The 17429-nt window shown below is 43.8% G+C and overlaps 1 protein-coding gene across 1 annotated transcript; it reads left to right on the forward strand.

Annotated features, from left to right (window-relative positions):
- The first annotated feature begins 620 nt into the window (after positions 1–620).
- On the forward strand, positions 621–16024 carry ETS2 (ETS proto-oncogene 2, transcription factor). The gene is made up of 10 exons (XM_083884253.1): positions 621–727; positions 3925–3996; positions 6722–6842; positions 8426–8545; positions 9054–9254; positions 9874–9957; positions 10624–10866; positions 11530–11793; positions 12451–12569; positions 14432–16024. Exons 2-10 carry the CDS (start codon positions 3925–3927, stop codon positions 14645–14647), a joined length of 1440 nt encoding a protein of 479 aa, XP_083740379.1. The 5' UTR covers positions 621–727; the 3' UTR covers positions 14648–16024.
- The last annotated feature ends 1405 nt before the right edge of the window (positions 16025–17429 follow it).

Below are 17429 nucleotides of genomic sequence, written 5' to 3' on the forward strand. Positions count from 1 at the left end.
TTTTTTTTTTTTTTGTGTGTGTGTGTGTGTGTGTTTTGGTTTGCTTTGGTTTGGGTTTTTTTGGGTTTTTCCCCTTTTTCCCTCCCGATCCCCTCTCAGCACTCCCGGCGCTGGCGGCGCCGAGCGCGCCTGTGCCTGTGCCTGTGCCTGTGCCTGTGCCTGTGCCTGTGCCTCTGCCTGTGCCTGTGCCTGTGCCTGTGCCTGTGCCTGTGCCTGAGCCTGTGCCTGTGCCTGTGCCGGTACCAGCGACGACAACAAGCGGAGGGGCCGGGCTTGAGGGGAGGCGGGTCCGGCCGCCTCCCCCCGCCCGCTGAAGAGCGCCTGCGAGGGCGGGCGGGCGGCACAGCGAGGAGAGGAGCCGAGAGGCATCAGAGCCAGCGCAGAACCAGCGCAGAAACACCGCGAAAACAGCGCGGCATCACCTTGGGCCTCCCGCACCCGCGCCCCGGCCGGCAGCGCCCTCACAACCCGCGGGCACCCGCCTTTGCCTTTGCCTTTGCCCGCCCCTTCTGTGCCCCCTCCTTTGGCCGGGACTCTCTCCGCCGGGGATTCAGCTCTGCTGCTCTTGTTGCTGGTGGTGTTGTTGTTGGCCGGCGCGGCCGCATCGAGGATATTTTGGCTCGCCCAGAAAAGGCAGCGGCGCCTCCGATCCTTTGGACGACGCGGCGTGTGGGGCCGGGGCCGCCGGCGGGGAGGGACCGCGAGGAGCGACGGCAGCGGGGGCCAGGTGAGGCGGGGGCGGCGGGGATGGAGAGAGAGAGAGAAAAAGGGGGGGAAGAAAAGGAGAACGGGCTTATCGGTGCTCCGGGACCCTTCCTCGGGCCGGGGAGTCTCCTCGGAGATGCCGATCCCAGCACCCAGAGCCCCCGCTCAGCCCCCTCAGGCGGTTTATGCCCCCTCAGGCGGTTTATGCCCCCTCAGGCGGTTTATCCCCCTCAGGGCGTTTATCCCCCTCAGGCGGTTTATCCCCCTCAGGGCGTTTATCCCCCCTCAGGGGATGCCGCGGCCCCGGCGGGAAGGGGTTAATGGGCAGCGCGCTCTGGATTTGGTTAGGACTTTAAAGGGACTTAAAAAAAAAAAGAAAGAAAACCAGCCAAACGTTGGGCTGTGTGATCTAGCCACCGAAGTTTTTTTTTTTTTTTTTTTTAAACGTGGGCGAAGCGTGTGTCATGTGTGTGAGGAGCCGGGCAGGGAGCTCAGGGACTGCACACGGGGCACGCCGTTCTCTCCTCCCTTCTTCCTTAAAAAGCCTGTTTTTTCCTTGAGAAAAACCTTCATTTAAAAGAGAAACAACAACCAGATCTAATATCCCCCTGCTCGCTTTCTCCCCCTAAAGAAACACCCCCAAAAAAGCCAAGGAAAAATAACATTTGGGACACCGTGCGGATGCTGCCCAGCTGCGCCCAGCTGTGTGGGGCAGGCACCTGGCTGTGGCTGAAAAAGAAGGCGATCAGAACTCAGTATTAGTTAATAAGTGCCTGATCCTGTTGACCCTGTTCTGGTTCACCCACTCAGCTATTGCGGGGGTGTTTGAGGAAGGTGTCCTGCCAGTTAAACCAATTATAGCTGGCAAGTCGCAGTCATCAGCAGCAGCGTTTAGTGTGTGGAGGGCTTGGAGGTGAGGCCCAGTCGCACCGTGTTGGGCCGGAGTGGCTTTTTCTGAACTTAAAACTTATATACAGCAGCTTTCTAAGTGCAGCAGAAAGGCAGATTAAACCCTCTGTGCCGTGGAAATCCGCCTTGCCTTTCTAGCTCTGCTTGTCTTGTGGTATCTCTGTAAGGGTTTCGTGTCTCAGGGCTGGGGAATTTGTGCTGCAGATGGGGAGAAAGCTGATGTGTGATGAGCAGAGGGTGTAGAAATTCCTCTGCTTGAGATATTCGCTTGGAGTGTTGCAAAAAACCATGCTGAAGGATCTCCATGTGTTTTTCACAGCCAGAGCTCAGTGTCTCATTTTTTTTTCCCAAGCTTTCCTTCGGAACAAACCCGGCGTGGAGAAGAAACAGGGGCTTGGGTTAATGAGCAATGCCGTGTAATCAACACTCGGTATAAACCTTTTGTCTTAGGGCCCTAAACACCTCTAAAGAAACAACACCAACCAAAAAAAAAGGACAGGAAGGAGAGAATGTCAGCCTTTTTAGTGGACAGGGAAGTGCCTAACAGGATTTGTGGAGAGGTCAGAATTGCGCACAAGTGCCAGGAATCTTATTTGTACTCCGAACCAGGGATCAGACCTCAACTTACAGAATATACATATGATATTTTCACAAAAGCTCAAATCCCTAAGCCAGTTATCCCCGGACACCAGGGCAGAATTCAAAGGCTAAACAAAGGCTGTTGGAAATTGCCGTATACTTTTTCAAAAGCCCAGCCAAATGCAAGGATAAACAGTTGTTTAAACTGTGGCAAATTTAATGAACAGATTAGGATGCTTGCTGAGTGAGACTCACGCTGTGTGAAATTCTTTGCTGCTCAATGAGATGTGTAATTTAGACCAAATATTTGTACGTGCTGTTTGAGGTAAAAAACATCGTTCAGTAGGTTGCACTTTTTGAGTTGCATTAATGAATATTCTTTTCAGTGTCAGTTGATTTATTTGCTTCAATTATAAGGCCCAGTCAAGTTGAAATAGGTCTTCCATGTTAAGGACTCTTGCTTTTTTTTAATTTATTTATTTTTTAAGTGATCAGCTATTTCAGAGGATGAAAGAGTTCCTTGTCTTTAGCTGTTGGTTGTTTTTATTTTCCTTTCTGGTTTTGGATGTATTGCCATTTTTATCAAGCTTATTTTGTCAAGATCCTAGTTTACAATTTTTTCTGAATTTTAAAGTGATTTTGGGTTTTTTTTCCCATGTGTTAACATGGTGAGTGATAGGTTTGGCTTGTAATAAGTGATCACAGTTTTGTGGATATCTTGATAGTGTCCTCTGTGGCTATTTAAGTACAAGTGCATGTTTTCAGGGAGTTGCTGTGGAGCCAGGGAACTCAGCCCAATGCTCTGAAAAAAGGGAAGGAAAATTAAGAGTGTGGCTTGATAAGGTATCGTTCACTGACACCTGAATTGCAGCATCACGATAAACCTGAATAATGGCCATAAAACTGCCTTTATTCCTTATGTTTGATCTTTCCCATAGGGATATGAATCTTATCACTCTTCTCCTTAAGTGACATATAGGAGAAAAGTCACACAGGCCTCACTCAGCTCTGTTCCTGGTAATAAAGGCAATGTGATAAAGGTTTGACTTCAGTGGCGTGAGCATATTGAAAGTGGTCCCATTATCAACCCTTTAAAAAGGGTATTTAACTGCATAATCCCCTTTTCAATTAAAACTTAGGCCCTCTAAAGCTTTATAAATGTATTAGTCCTGTGTTTAGAAAATGTACAAGATTAATGTGGTTTGGAGTAAAGTGGTAAAGGCAGGAGGTTGGGGACACTTAGGAACTGGCTTTTCTGATTATTCATGAAGGGGTGAATGTAGGAGGTGAAGGTGCATCACAGTGTCACTCTGTCACTCCTCTTCCTCTGAAAGCCAAAGTCTGGAGTGAATCACAGCCTGTGAGAGGGCACAGAGTAAGCAAAAATAACACAAAACTGATTACCTAAGATAAAGGGTGAAAAGTTGAAAAAATACCTCAAAGAGACAGGTACTCAGTGGGCAAGAGGTTTCTGTGGGCTTTATAGGCAAACACAAATTTTGTGAAGTTCTTCAATTCTCTAATTCTCCAGCTCTCCCAAGCTTTCACAAAACAAGGTGGGAATTGCCCTGTGTGGTTGGGATGTTGGAAAAGCTTTCCCTGTATCCCATATCCAGAGCTGCTCCACACCCTGAGCTGGAGTAGTGGGGTAACATCTGATAACATCTGCTCCCTCCCTGCTCCCTCCTGCTTTGGCAGTGTTTTTAATGTGACCCCCCTCTTGTTTTCCAGATGAGTGACTTTGGGATCAGGAACATGGATCAAGTGGCTCCCGTGTCCAACATGTACAGGGGAATGCTCAAGGTGAGTACCTTGGAGCTGGCACCTCCCAAACACAGCTGGGGCAGCTCCCAGCCTGTGCTTTTGTTGTGTTCCTGCAGTGCCAGGACAGGAATTGGATAAGCCAAGTGAGCACAGGTTTAATTGCTCTCCTGTAATCTTCTCCCAGAGTCCCATTCCCGTTTAGTTCCACAGAGATGTGAAAAGCAGGACTGAAATGGGAAGGTGCAAATCTTGCACCCTCAACTCTCTCCCCCCAAAAAATGTTCCCTCTCTCCATTCCCTAATTCATAAGAATTTAAAAGAGGTAGACAAGAACTAAGTTCAAATTTGCTGGTGTTGGTGGAACTTCTGCCAAAATAAATGTTAAAGAATGGGCAGCAGGAGAGTTTTTGTGTCTTTAGTTTGATGACACTGACAGAGGCCTGTCCTGATAAAACTGGTCAGGTTTGGTACCTTCCTGAATATTGTTTGGCATAAAAGTAGGTTATTCACTTACAGCTGTTATTAATGGAGGCCAAATACACTGTAATAACTCCAAAAATCATTGAGTTTATTTTAGTTTTAGGGGTAGACTGTGTCTGTTGCCTTGTTTTGAAAAGAATTGACAAACTGGAGTCAGCAGACTCTAAAGGCTCAGTCTTAAAGGGCTTCTTGCCCTTTCCATTCATGCAAGTTGCTTTTTAATCCCAGAATCAATTTTTTTTACACTCCATTGATTAATGTAAAGCAATTAAATGTTAGGGAGACCCTTTCTGCTCTCAGTAGCTCTGAGGAATGGCCATGGTTTTGAAGAATCAGTGAGGCTCTGGGATGCTGACTGCTCTGACTCTTTATTTTTCTCCCCACAAAAAAAAATCCAAGAGATCCCCCAAATTCAGGTCTGTGTGCTCTTAACACCGTGGTTGCCCTAGGCAGTTATTCAGTGTTCAGTTGTTGTAGAATTAAGTCAGAGATTTGTGTTCTGCTGTGCTGTAGCTGTTCACATTCCATTTTATTTCGTTCTGCAATAATTACATGTATTGGGAAGCCAAACAAAGTGTTTGTGTAACTGATAGGACAAGCAGAATTCATTCTGGATTGTGTTTTTCCTCTCTTTACTACTATTAAATGAAGAACATGCTTACACATTAATTCTCTCCCCTTTGAAATATGAAACTAGCACGGTATGGATTTTACTCATTCACATGCCACAGCATTTTTTCCAATGACTCAGGATAAGGGTCAGCTATTTACACAAAATGCAGGAGTTTCCAGATTGTGTTGAAAGAACTTGTCCTTTCTTTTAGGTGCTAGAGATGAGTCAGAGCTTTTATCTAGTAACATAGAAAGAATCTTTTACCAGCAGATTTGGCAGCTGTTGCTAACTCGTTTTATTCAGGCATGAGCCTTTCCAGGGGCTGGCTTTGACTTGAGTTGGGGAGTACCTGAACCAGAGGTCCACAATTTGGCCCTGCTGGCCAGGAGATTTCTGAAGCCACTAAATAAGGCATGATAGTGTTTGTGGAGACATGAAAAGTTAGGAAATATGAGGGGAAATTCATCCTAAATTGCTGCTCCAGGAACATAGTTTAGGTTGCTTTTTGCATTGCACGTGAGTAGTGCCCTCAAAAAAAAAATCCTTGCCTTGTCCTCAGCTAAATCCACTCCTTTGGCACAAGCTGGCAAATCAATGTTTGCCTAAACCAAATAAACATTTGCTCGTTGCCTTTGTCTCCAGCTCCCTGAAGGGCAGGAGCTGCCATGAGCCAGCTGCAGCTTTCCAGAGCAATGTCCTATCCTCAGGTGCCTTGAAAAAAAAATCTCAGGAGCAACTTTTATCCATCTTTGCCTCAAGATATTGCAGATATGGTTTCCCTGTGACTAACGAGCAAGTTTCATAAGCTGTTTCTGAAGTTATTTCCTCCTCTGCTCACATTCCTTCTGCCCCTCAAAGACTGAAGTGGTGGGGGGAAATTCAGTAAATTCATACCAGTATTCCTGGCATACACAGTTGGCACAAGTCAAGCTTGAAGGGAGTTGGGTTTTCAAAATAGAACAATATTTCTTGGATGTCAGTGTATCAGTAGAATCCGCTTTTATCTGGAACATTTTTATCAGTCTTGTTTATCCCTTGCTGTAAAATGAAAGTAGAAGTGTTTCACTGAGCATCTGAGCACTTGAAAAGACTTCAAAATGTGGTTGCTGGCAAATGCAGTAAGGCAGAAGTATAAAAGTTGCTGCAACATCCTTCCTCAAGTCCTGTAAAGCTGGATGTGTAGCTTCAAGTGATGTGGTTCAGATGAGTTTTATCTTAAAAAAAATAAACAAAGCCTTCATAAACCTCCTCTAGGTTTTATGCTGGCAGTTTTCCCAAAATTTACTGATCTGCCATCAAATCCTCATCAGGTGGATGATCTATTTCAAGGGTTAAGGAAATGAGGATTTTTTTTTTAAATGTACCTGGAAATAAATACGCACGTATGTATTCTCTATTGTTAAAAGCCTCAATTACAGGAAAAAAACTGAGAATATCTTGATCTGGCTTTACTGTAAGCTGCAGAACATCCCCCTTATCAGTTGGGTTTTATTCACGTAGCAGAAGCTGTGCCCTCACTGTGGTTACATTTCAAAGCTAGCTCATTCAAGACAGTGGTTGTGCATGATCTCCAGATCTAGGAAACCAAACCCAGACACTTCCTAGCAGTGCAGTTCACAGCTCTCCAGCAAAATGCTGACGTTGTTCTGTGTTTATTCTCTTCCTTTGCAGCGTCAGCCAGCGTTTGACACCTTTGACAGCTCAAACTCGCTTTTTGCCGGATATTTTTTCTCACTCAGTGAAGACCAAACGCTTCAGGAAGTGCCAACAGGATTTGACTCTACTTCTTATGGTAAATCTTCACTTTGCTCCTCAGTCCAGTCAGCACATGAGAAATTTTTGGGGTCTAACTAACGTTTCCTGGGTGTGCAATATGGATTTCTCTAAAAAGATGTGGCTTAATATGCAGATTTCTGTGCTTGGTTTTATTCATGTGAGTTTCATCGTGGATAGTTGCTGTTTCCTGTACTGAAAAGAAATAGGAACTGGGATGCTGTAGCCTAATAGACTGATTTTTCATGGAAGAAGCCCTGGTAGGAGTTTAAACAGAGCTAAAAATCTTTTAAAAGAGGGTTTTGTGTATTTAAATTTGCAACATCTCAACCCTAATTGAAGGGCAAATATTCTGGAAAGCTTTTTTGATTCTCTGGTGTTAAATCTCAGTATGTTTTATTCCATACCTTAAAAAACAGGGCAGGGATGTTTTAAGATTTTTTTAAATTATTATTTTATTTTTTTAATGTGTGTAGGTCAATATCCCACCAAGAATCCCCTACAGATCCTTGCCTAAAATCCCTGACAAAATGTAGATATTTTACCTGATGCTGCTTTTATCTCCCCTAAGGGGAAGGAAAAAAAGCCTTCAGCCCTCAAGCCCAGAAAACCACAGGTTCTTTGTTCTAGTGTGATTCTAATCAGTCACTGCTCTGGTCAGCAAAGCAAGTCCTTGCAGATATTAGGAAGGGTGTGGTAAGAGCAGAAGTTAAACATGAGTGGAGCTTGTAGATAGTCTGGGAGAGCAAGAAGAGCTGCACAGCTCTGAACTGATTTGGAATCTGCCAAGAGCAACTGAGATAGAGGAAGGTGTCCCGTCCCATGGCAGGAGGGGACAGTGGGTGGGCTTTAATGTCCTTTTCAGCCCAAACCATTCTGTGACATCATTCTGTGATAAAACGAGGCATCTTCTGGTAAAAATTGACAGATAAGAAAAGCCGAGTGGGAGCCGAATTTATCCTTAAAATAGAATCTTCCTGTAAACTTGAAAGTCAGTGGAGTAGATCAGTGGTTTGTGCTGAAACATAATGGTGCCAGCTTTGTGGTTTGGTGCAATTATTCACCCCCCAGCTTGTTACCAGTTGCATTTGTTTGGTCCAGATGATGGAACAATCCATTGCACCCTGTGCTTGGGTGATGAGATACATGATAAGGTCTGAAATGCAGTGCTGAATAGAGCAAGCTGGCTCTTCACAACCCTGCTGTCAGTTACTTAGCTCTCAAATTAAACTGAGATTGTCTGGAGATGCAAAGAAGTCTCAGGGCAAATTATAGGTAGTGAAATAAGAATAAGCAGTCTCATTTCCTTAAAAAAAAAAATAAAATAAAGTTTCCCTGCAACAAAGGCACTTAATGTAACTACCGAGAGTAAATAAGGATCTGTGCATGGAAAGCTGCAAAGCTCTAATTAGTGATGTAGTCTTATCAAACGAGTAGCACAGAGATTTTAGAGCATGATGATTTTTTTTTTTTAAACACCACCTTTCTAGCTCTTTTTTTTCCCTTTAATTCTTCAAATAGCAAAACCCAGTCCCTCCTTTCAGTGGCCTGAAGTTAATGTCCCTTCTTCCTCCCCCCCCAACCCTTTTTCTTTTCTTGCAGAGTCGAACAACTGTGAATTGCCTCTGTTAACCCCGTGCAGCAAGGCTGTGATGAGTCAGGCCCTGAAAGATACTTTCAGTGGTTTCACAAAGGAACAGTGTCGGCTGGGTATCCCAAATAGTAAGTGTTTGCTATTTATAAGCTTTTTTTTTTTTTTTTTTTTTTTTTTTTTTTTTTTTTTTTTTTTTTTTTAATGCTAAGGAGGAGGCTGAATAGCGGCTCTTTGAAAAGGAAAGAATGATGTCAGTAGGAAATACAAGAATGGATCCTATGTGAATCTGGCACAGCTTTGCCTTGGAAGGGCCAGATTTGCTGGTGTTAAAAATGGGTGCATGGAGAGCTCATGCTTTGGCAGCATGAGAGAGAATCAAGCAAGCTGAAGACATCTCTGGTTGCAAGTGAATGCAGAAAGAAAAGAGAGGACTGGGGTTTTGTTGGTTTTGGTTTGTTTTTTTTTTTTGTTTTTTTTTTTTTAATTCAAGAATACATCCATTCTGAATTCATTCAGAACTCAATAACTTGGCTAAACGATTTTATTATTTTTTTTTTAATTGACTGCTGTCTAAGGAAGATTATTTGACAAGGGCCAGGAGTTATCTCTGAATGTTGGATCCTTCCTGTCTTGTAGATCCCTGGCTGTGGACTGAACAGCAAGTTTGCCAGTGGCTTTCATGGGCTACCAATGAGTTCAGCTTGGCAAATGTGAACTTCCATCAGTTTCTGATGAGCGGCCAAGACTTGTGCAACCTGGGCAAGGAGCGTTTCCTGGAACTGGCACCTGACTATGTGGGTGATATTCTGTGGGAGCACCTGGAGCAGATGATAAAAGGTAATTAGAGAGCCAGAAAAAGCTTTTGGTTTGGGGCTCTCCTAACAGAAACAGAAATGGGACTTGATTTCAACAGTGGTTTCACTATGAAGGGCTTTATTGCATATGAAAACTGGAAATGAACTTTAAAACTTGGTTAATAAAAGCATTATCAGCACTGTCAGTACATCCTTGGTATGCAAAGCACAGATGCAGATGGCTGCAGACATTCTGTGTGCAGGCTGAGTATATTTGTGGGCAGGTTTTATTTAGGAAGATCAGTGGAATAAATGAGATTGGGGTACGACCACTGTAAATACCCCCTAAATAAAACAGTTAACCCCATAAAGACAAAGTTAACCAACAGTTGGACCTTAAAGCACACTGTAATTATGGTGGATGCTTTTTGTATGTGAAAATTCAATTGGTGTGATGTTTTTAAAGCCTGTTAGGTGTTGGTTGAGTTTTTTTGATGTGATTTCTTTCATGAGAGAGAATGCAATACAAATAAGAGTGTAATACTAAAATTTTTGTGAATGATGACCCCAAAATACTCCCAAGAGTCAGAAGCTTTCCATGGCATACAGGTCAGATCTTTAAAACTGTAAAACCAAATTTTCTCTTTTTCTCCTCTCCCCAGACAGCCAAGAGAAAACACAGGATCAATACGTGGAGAACTCTCACCTCACCTCAGTTCCTCACTGGGTCAATAACAATTCCTTAAGTAAGTATTTTTAAAAACTCGTGTTTTGCATCGCTCAGTTTATTCTAAGCATGTCACAGATTCCAGGGTAGAAACAAAAAGCACCAGAATAGTTACTGTGCTTGAGGAGAGCATTTGACTTCAGCTGCTCCAGCCTTCTTTCCTTGTATTGTTCAATTGTCACCTAATTTGTATCGGAAATCATTTGAAGAGCAAAGGCTTTGAGAGAATGAAATTTCCTCTTGCTATGCTAACCTGTCCATTTGTGGAGCAGAATGACCACTCCCATCTCCAGCAAACCTGGAGGCAAAAACTGGGAAGCAAGCAAGAATTTTCTGTTGAGGCCTGTTTTTTAAAGGCTCTGGAAGTGTGCTAGAGCTGTTGGAAGTGTGTGGGATGCAGTGCTGGCTCCCTCGGATTGCTTGATTGATGGTGTGTTTTATTCTACCACAGTCAGGCTTCAGCTCAGCCTGATTACACCACTTAATGGGGGAGCCTTGCTCAAAACCTCTTAAACTTCCCCATATTTTTTTCTCTGTAGTTTCCTTGAAGAACAAACAATGGGCATTTGTGGCTGGCAAGTTGGAGAGGGAGGATTTGCAGAATCTGATTTAGTGTATTTAGTGTATTAGTTTGTTTAAGGGTCTCCAGGGGAAAATCATCTAATCCTTTGGTTTCTTTTTTCAGCTGTTAACGTAGATCAGAATTCCTATGGAATGCAAATGCCTGGATACCCTAAACCCCTCAGTTATCCCAAACCCAGTCTCCTGACTGACGTCTGTCAGACTTCCACAGCCCCGAATCTCCTCAACCCAGAACAAGACTTCCCATTGTTCCCTAAAACCCAAGCAGATGCTGTTGGTGTGAACTACTGTGCAGTAAACCAAGATTTCCCAAGGAGCAATCTCAATCTGCTGATGGATAACTCTGGTGAGTCGTTATCTGCATGATAAACACGAGGCCAAGGCCATGTTCCGAATTCCTCTTCCTCCTCTGCATGATTTATATGGACAGGCTGCTTTGAGGGGGAGGAAAAAAAAAAAAAAAACCACCCACCAACACTTTCAGTTTTATTTATTTTACTGTTTTACTTGATAAAGGCAAGCTGAGAGAGCATGAGTCCAGTGATAGTGGTGCTGAGTGCTGTGAAAGCTCAGATTCCATGCTCCAGTCCTGGAACAGCCAATCCTCCCTGGTGGAGGGAGGATTTTTATTTATTTTACTGGTTTTTTTATTTTATTTTATTTATTTTATTGTTCTATTTCATAAAGGCAAGCTGAGAGAGCATGAATCTAGTGATAGTGGTGCTGAGAGCTACGAGAGCTCTGTTTCCATGCTCCAGTCCTGGAACAGCCAATCCTCCCTGGTGGAGGGAGGATTTTTATTTATTTTACTGTTTTATTTATTTTATTTATTTACTGTTCTATTTGATAAAGGCAAGCTGAGAGAGCATGAGTGCAGTGATAGTGGTGCTGAGAGCTACGAGAGCTCTGATTCCATGCTCCAATCCTGGAACAGCCAATCCTCCCTGGTGGAGGGAGGATTTTTATTTATTTTACTGTTTTATTTATTTTACTGTTCTATTTGATACAGGCAAGCTGAGGGAGCACGAGTCCAGTGACAGTGGTGCTGAGAGCTACGAGAGCTCGGATTCCATGCTGCAGTCCTGGAACAGCCAATCCTCCCTGGTGGATTTGCAGCGTGTGCCATCCTACGAGAGCTTTGAGGATGACTGCAGCCAGTCCCTGTGCCTGAGCAAACCTACCATGTCCTTCAAAGACTACATTCAGGAACGGAGTGATCCTGTGGAGCAAGGGAAACCAGTTATACCAGCAGCCATCCTGGCTGGCTTTACTGGTGAGTAGTGAGGCAAAATGGTCACTCCTCCTTTTTTTTTATGTAACATCAGTCTTCCCTCTTAAGTGTGTGCCACAGGGGTAGAGACCACTAGTCATAAATAATTTCAGTTTTATGTGTTACTAAACAGAGTCTTGGGGATTATCCACCCAAAGCAAGAACAGGCAGGCGCGTCAGATCAAGTAAAAATCAAATGCACTTTTTGATCTGTTTGAAAAAGAGGGGAGCTTGGACAAAATCTCTCAGATTTGGAAATTCCCACAGGTGTTGTTAAGGCCTGTTAAGGCCTTGTTGCTGTAGTCCTTGCTGAAATTGTTTCTTTCCTGTAGGATGTTTGCCAAGCCAAAGACTTCAGGACAAGCCCTGGAGCTCAAAATGCAGCTGTTTGGGAGGTGGGAGTGAGGGTTAAAGAATCCATATAAGAGGGAAAGCCATAACTTTTGTCAAATCCTTTGTTTCCATGAAAAACCTGACTTCATTTTCACATGGATAGGAGCAGATTTGTGCTATAGAATAAAACCTTGGGTTTCTCTCTGATCTATGTAAAAGATAAATCAGATTAATTACCAGGTCTGTGATATGAGTCTGATCATGTACGTTGGTTGTGGTTAGAGCTGGCAGAGGTATTAATTTGTGGTTTTTCCTCTTTCCCAACAGGCAGTGGACCAATCCAGCTGTGGCAGTTCCTCCTGGAGTTATTGACTGACAAGTCCTGTCAGTCATTCATTAGCTGGACAGGAGATGGATGGGAATTCAAACTTGCTGACCCAGACGAGGTATGTGGCTAATTGGGGTAAAAACAAAGATTTTGGGGTCTGATCTGACATCTGTGGGTCCAGTCTTGGGTATAAATGTGTGTTTAGCTCCACATCAAATATGGTAGTGCTGCTTTTCAAGTATTTTGAGACCTTCACTCATTAAAAGTGATGAATTTTCATTTTTCTGATACTGTTTCCAGTAGGAAAATTATTGTAGTAAGAGATGGGATAAAAAGTCTTTGAAACTTTTTGATTCAAAAAAAAAGAAAAAGGGTGGGATTGTTGGGGTGTCTGTGCAGGGACAGGAATTGGGCTTGGATCCTTGTGGATCCCTTCCAGCTCAGGGTGTTCTGTGATTCTTGGGGTTGTCCTGTGCAGGGCCAGGAGCTGGACTGCTGGTGGAGTCACTGTCCCTGGGGGTGTTTAAGAAAAGAGTGGATGTGGCACTCAGTGCCATGGTCTGGTTGACAAGGTGGTGTTGGGTCACAGGCTGGGCTCAATCTCAAAGGTCTTTTCCAGTCTGGTTGATTCTGTGATTCCTTCCAGCTCAGGATATTCTGTGTTTCTTGAGGTTGTCCAGTGCAGGGCCAGGAGTTAGACTTTGGTCCTTGTGGGACACTGTCAGCTTGGGATATTCTGTGATTTCTCCATGAACCCGACCTCCTCAAGCATGTTTTGTCCCACCCCCTACAAACTGGTGCCCTTTGCTGTCAGCCACCTCCTCCTGGAGCTGCTGTTGAGGTCTCTTGTGTGATCAGTCACCAACTCTTCTCTTGTGAGGTTGGGCCATCCAAAGCAAATAAAACACTCAGACTGAGAAAGGGTTTTATTTAATCAGCCACTGAGAAGGAGATGTGTTGGAACCCTGGGTACTGAGAATTTTAGACTTTCTGTGCTGACAGGCTCTGACTCCCAGGCAAACACTGCATTTGACCTGAGGCCCTGGAAAAGGCTCCCAAAATTGAGTGACAGCACTGGGATTGTGGGTGTGGAGTTTGAATAGAAGTGTGTGATACCAGAGGGTGGAAAACTGAGAGTTTAAGGTTTTAGAATATAGTAATATATATAAAGCAAGATGGATGGTTTAGGGCAGAGGCTGAGTCCTTTTTCACCTTCTTCATGGGTCTGGGTGGTGTTCTGTAATTGGATAGAAAAGTCCACATTGCAGGCCATGGGTAGTTGGTTATTGGGTTAAAAGTAAAAATAATTCAGGTGTCATTTCTTAATTGGACAGTTTATCCTTAAAAGGCCTTGTAGAGGATGAGATGGGGGTCATTTTTCAGTTTGTTAGAAGCTAGAAATGCTGTAGAACTCACAGCTTGTAAGACTGTAACATAGGTAAGAATTAGTAAACATCGGTGTCCAAACATGAAATACCATCTCGAGCATTTAATCCCAACTAGCAAGAAAAAAAGAAGATAAAGAGATGAGTTGACTTGTTGGAATTCTGGAAACTTGGATTTTGGGATTTTAGTAGATAGGAATACATGTGAGTCAAGATGGAGGACTTCAGGCATTGTCTGGGTCCTTCTTCTTTACCCTCTTCTTCATGGGTTTGGGTCGTTTTCTGTAATTGGGTGGAAAAGGTCTGCGTGGTCATTATTGGGTCAGAAATATAAATAATATAGGTGTCACCTCTTTATTGGGTAATTAGCACTTAACCTTGGAAAGAGATAAAGTAAAATGGAGATATTCTCTAACTTGCTAGTTAGAGCTCACAGCTGGTGAGTCTGTAAATAGATAAGAAACAATAAACATCCAAGTCCGAACACGAAACCTGCGTTTCCCCTGTATCAATCCCCACCTTGTCAAGGGAGAAAAAAAAAAAGGAAATCCAGAACCTTCACACTGAGTAACCCTGCCCTTTCCCTCCCTGGCAGGTGGCACGGCGGTGGGGCAGGAGGAAGAACAAGCCCAAGATGAACTACGAGAAGCTGAGCCGGGGCTTGCGCTACTACTACGACAAGAACATCATCCACAAGACGTCGGGCAAGCGCTACGTGTACCGCTTCGTCTGCGACCTGCACAACCTGCTGGGCTACACCCCCGAGGAGCTGCACGCCATGCTGGGCGTGCAACCCGACACCGAGGACTGATCCTGGCCCCGGGGTGGGGAATCTGGAGCCTCCAGTCGTTTGGGGGAGGGGGACAATGCCCGGGAGCCGTCGCCAGCCAGGCCCCGCCGTGCTCGGGGAGGGGAAAGCGGGACCTTGATCCATTTTTTGGGAGCTGGATGGAGCCGGTGGGGGTTCTGTGGGAGCGGGCACAGCCCTGGCTCTGGTGTGAGGAGATGATGCTCCTTGGGGTCAGCATTTCAGCTGCCTGCCCTGCCCTATGAAGCTGCCCCCTGTAAGGATGGGTTGGCTTTGAAAAACCAAAGGTTGGCTGTGAAGAGAGACCGGCGACGACACAGCAGAACTCGTGCTGGGATGTTCTCCCAACGCCGCCGTCCTCGTGCAGTTTTATTTAAAAGCAAACTAATTTATTCTAAAAATGAGCAGTTAAGGAGGACCGGTATTAGTTTTGTTTTTTAAAGCACGTTTTATTATTGTTATTGTTGTTATTATTATTGTTACTACTCCAGAAATGCGCTGCATAGGTACATAAACACTCTCGTGTCCAAAACCAGATGTAGCAACTGTTAACACACAAAAAAAACAACCCACCCTTTAAAAGAAGGGAAGGAAAAAATCATACCATTTCAATATTCAGTTTGTATATATTCTGTGATTCCTTTGGAAACTCCTGATGTTCCTATTTAACAGATACTGTATAGTGTAAATTAAACTAATTGTATGTGTGTGTTTTGAAATAGGATGAATGTAAACTTACCAGATGTGGGGCTTTTTTTTTCATATTTGTCTAGGATATACAACCTTCTGCAAATATTTAATTGGCCTGAGAGACAGCAGAAGTTCTATGCTCAGTGTGCATGCATTTTGGGGGGGCAGGGAGGGAGGTCAGGCTCAGGATTTTGCCAAGACTAAAGCTGGCAATTCTTTGTGCATTTTGGCATTTTTACAGGAAACTAATGTTGTATTCTGGGACATAAAAGGGCCTGTTTGTGGTTTCTTCTGTAACTGAAAAATCAAAATATTAATATGGGTAAAATTACCTTTTTTCTTTATAAATGGCATATGTTTTTCAACTTCTATGCATGTACTTTTAAAAAGAATTTATATACAAGCCTTATTTTTTCAGTTCACTTGTCTCTCCTGCAGTTTATTCTGTATGATTAAAATATGAATTCTATTTTTGGAAATAACTGTGACTCCTTTTCAAAGATCAGGAGGGTTTTATGTAGCAGCTATTTTTACTGCAAAAAAAAAAAAAAGGAAAAAAAAAATCACTGGAAAAACGTACTTTGTAAGAAAGCCTTATTTTTTATCTGAGCTTGATGTACAGTTAAATGTGTTGTACAGTGTGAGAGGTTTAAAAATATGCCTCTTCATTAAAACCTCTTGAAAAGAAAATTTTGTGTGTGCTTTTCAATCTGGAAAGTTTCAGAGGAGTTCCTTTCTTGTTTGTCCATCCTGCTACCACCACCCTCAGCAGCTGCAGGATGAAAAAAAAGAACCCAAAAATAAAATTAAAGCCAGGCTTAGGGCGTTTTGGAGAGAATTCTGCACAGGCTGATGGTCTGGAGCTGAGCTAGATGGGTGCAACCACTCTATCTGGATAGAAATTCAAGTTTTAACACCTTTGTGTTGTGCCTCTGAAAGAAAGCTGGCACTTCTGTGGTGTGAAAGAGCGTGTAAAGTGGCGGGGGAAGAGAAGGAAAAACAGAGGTGGGAAGACAACTTTAGCTTGAACTCTTCCTATCCTCTCCATCATCCTCTTCTTCATCCCTCCACCTTCCAGAGAAGCAGGAAATAATAAATTTCCACACATTTTAAAAGTAAAAAAATATAGATATTAAATAATGCTGGCCCTAAGCCTCTTGATCTTTCTACCCAACTCTGTCATGCTGGTGTTTTTGGTGTAGTCACCATGTGAAAAAGCGTGGGCTTGGGTTTTTTTGGAGAATGTGTCTTTCTAAATGGGAGGAGTTGAGGGGGTTGGTGTGTCTTGCACCACGTCCCTGGTCTGCCCTGAACAGCTGCAGACTTGTTTTTCCTTGTCCTTCAGCCTTAGTTTTCCTTGTCCCTGTGAAGGAAAAGAATCAGAGAATGGTTTGGGTTGGAAAGGACCTTGAAGCTCATCCCCTTCCAGCCCCTTGCCATGGACAGGGGTAGTGCTACGTCCTGCCTGTGGTCCTGATCCTGAGGGAGTTACTTACTTTGCATGAAAATAAAGTATGGGCTGTCATGATGAATGTGGGATATTTTTTTCCCCTTTCTCCCACCGTGGCTGCAGAGCACTAATTGTTCTCTTAACCTGGTCCAGTCTCATTTGCAGCCTTTTTTTCCCCCTGAACCCAGAACTATTTCTTTATTTAGACTGAAAACACGGTTGGCTCTTGGCGTGGGTGATCACTGAAGGCTCCAAATTAGAGGCTAAAGGGAAGTTGTTTGTTTTCCTCCCCCAACAGAAAAAAAAGAAATTTCATAGTAGCAGAAGTATCCTGATCCATGCAACCCACGCTTAGTGTGTTTTCCAGAAGTAAAAATGTTCCAGCAAAAGCCTTGGAAGGGGCTGCCCAGGGGAGGTGGTGGAGTCCCTATCCCTGGATGTGGCACTCAATGATCTGGGCTGGGGACAAGGTGGGGATGGGTCACAGCTTGGACTTGATGATTTTGGAGATCTTTTCCAACCTCTGTGATTATTCTGTGTGATCTATTCCATGCAAACCTATGGATTGTGCCCACTCTGTAGCCCAGGGTGGCCCAGAAGACAATCATTAAAGGATATTTTGTCACGGCACACACAGAAAGCCTC

Source organism: Zosterops lateralis, assembly GCF_965231275.1.
Source record: "Zosterops lateralis genome assembly, chromosome: 2".
In the NCBI taxonomy this organism is placed as follows: domain Eukaryota; kingdom Metazoa; phylum Chordata; class Aves; order Passeriformes; family Zosteropidae; genus Zosterops; species Zosterops lateralis.

What these genes read in the sequence shown, in the direction of transcription:
- ETS2 (XM_083884253.1), top strand. Translation starts at nt 3,925, where the DNA reads ATGAGTGACTTTGGGATCAGGAACATGGATCAAGTGGCTCCCGTGTCC. An exon ending in TGTACAGGGGAATGCTCAAG is followed by an intron (nt 3,997 to 6,721) that starts GTGAGTACCTTG and finishes CTTCCTTTGCAG; the next exon opens with CGTCAGCCAGCGTTTGACAC. An exon ending in CATCCTGGCTGGCTTTACTG is followed by an intron (nt 11,794 to 12,450) that starts GTGAGTAGTGAG and finishes CTTTCCCAACAG; the next exon opens with GCAGTGGACCAATCCAGCTG.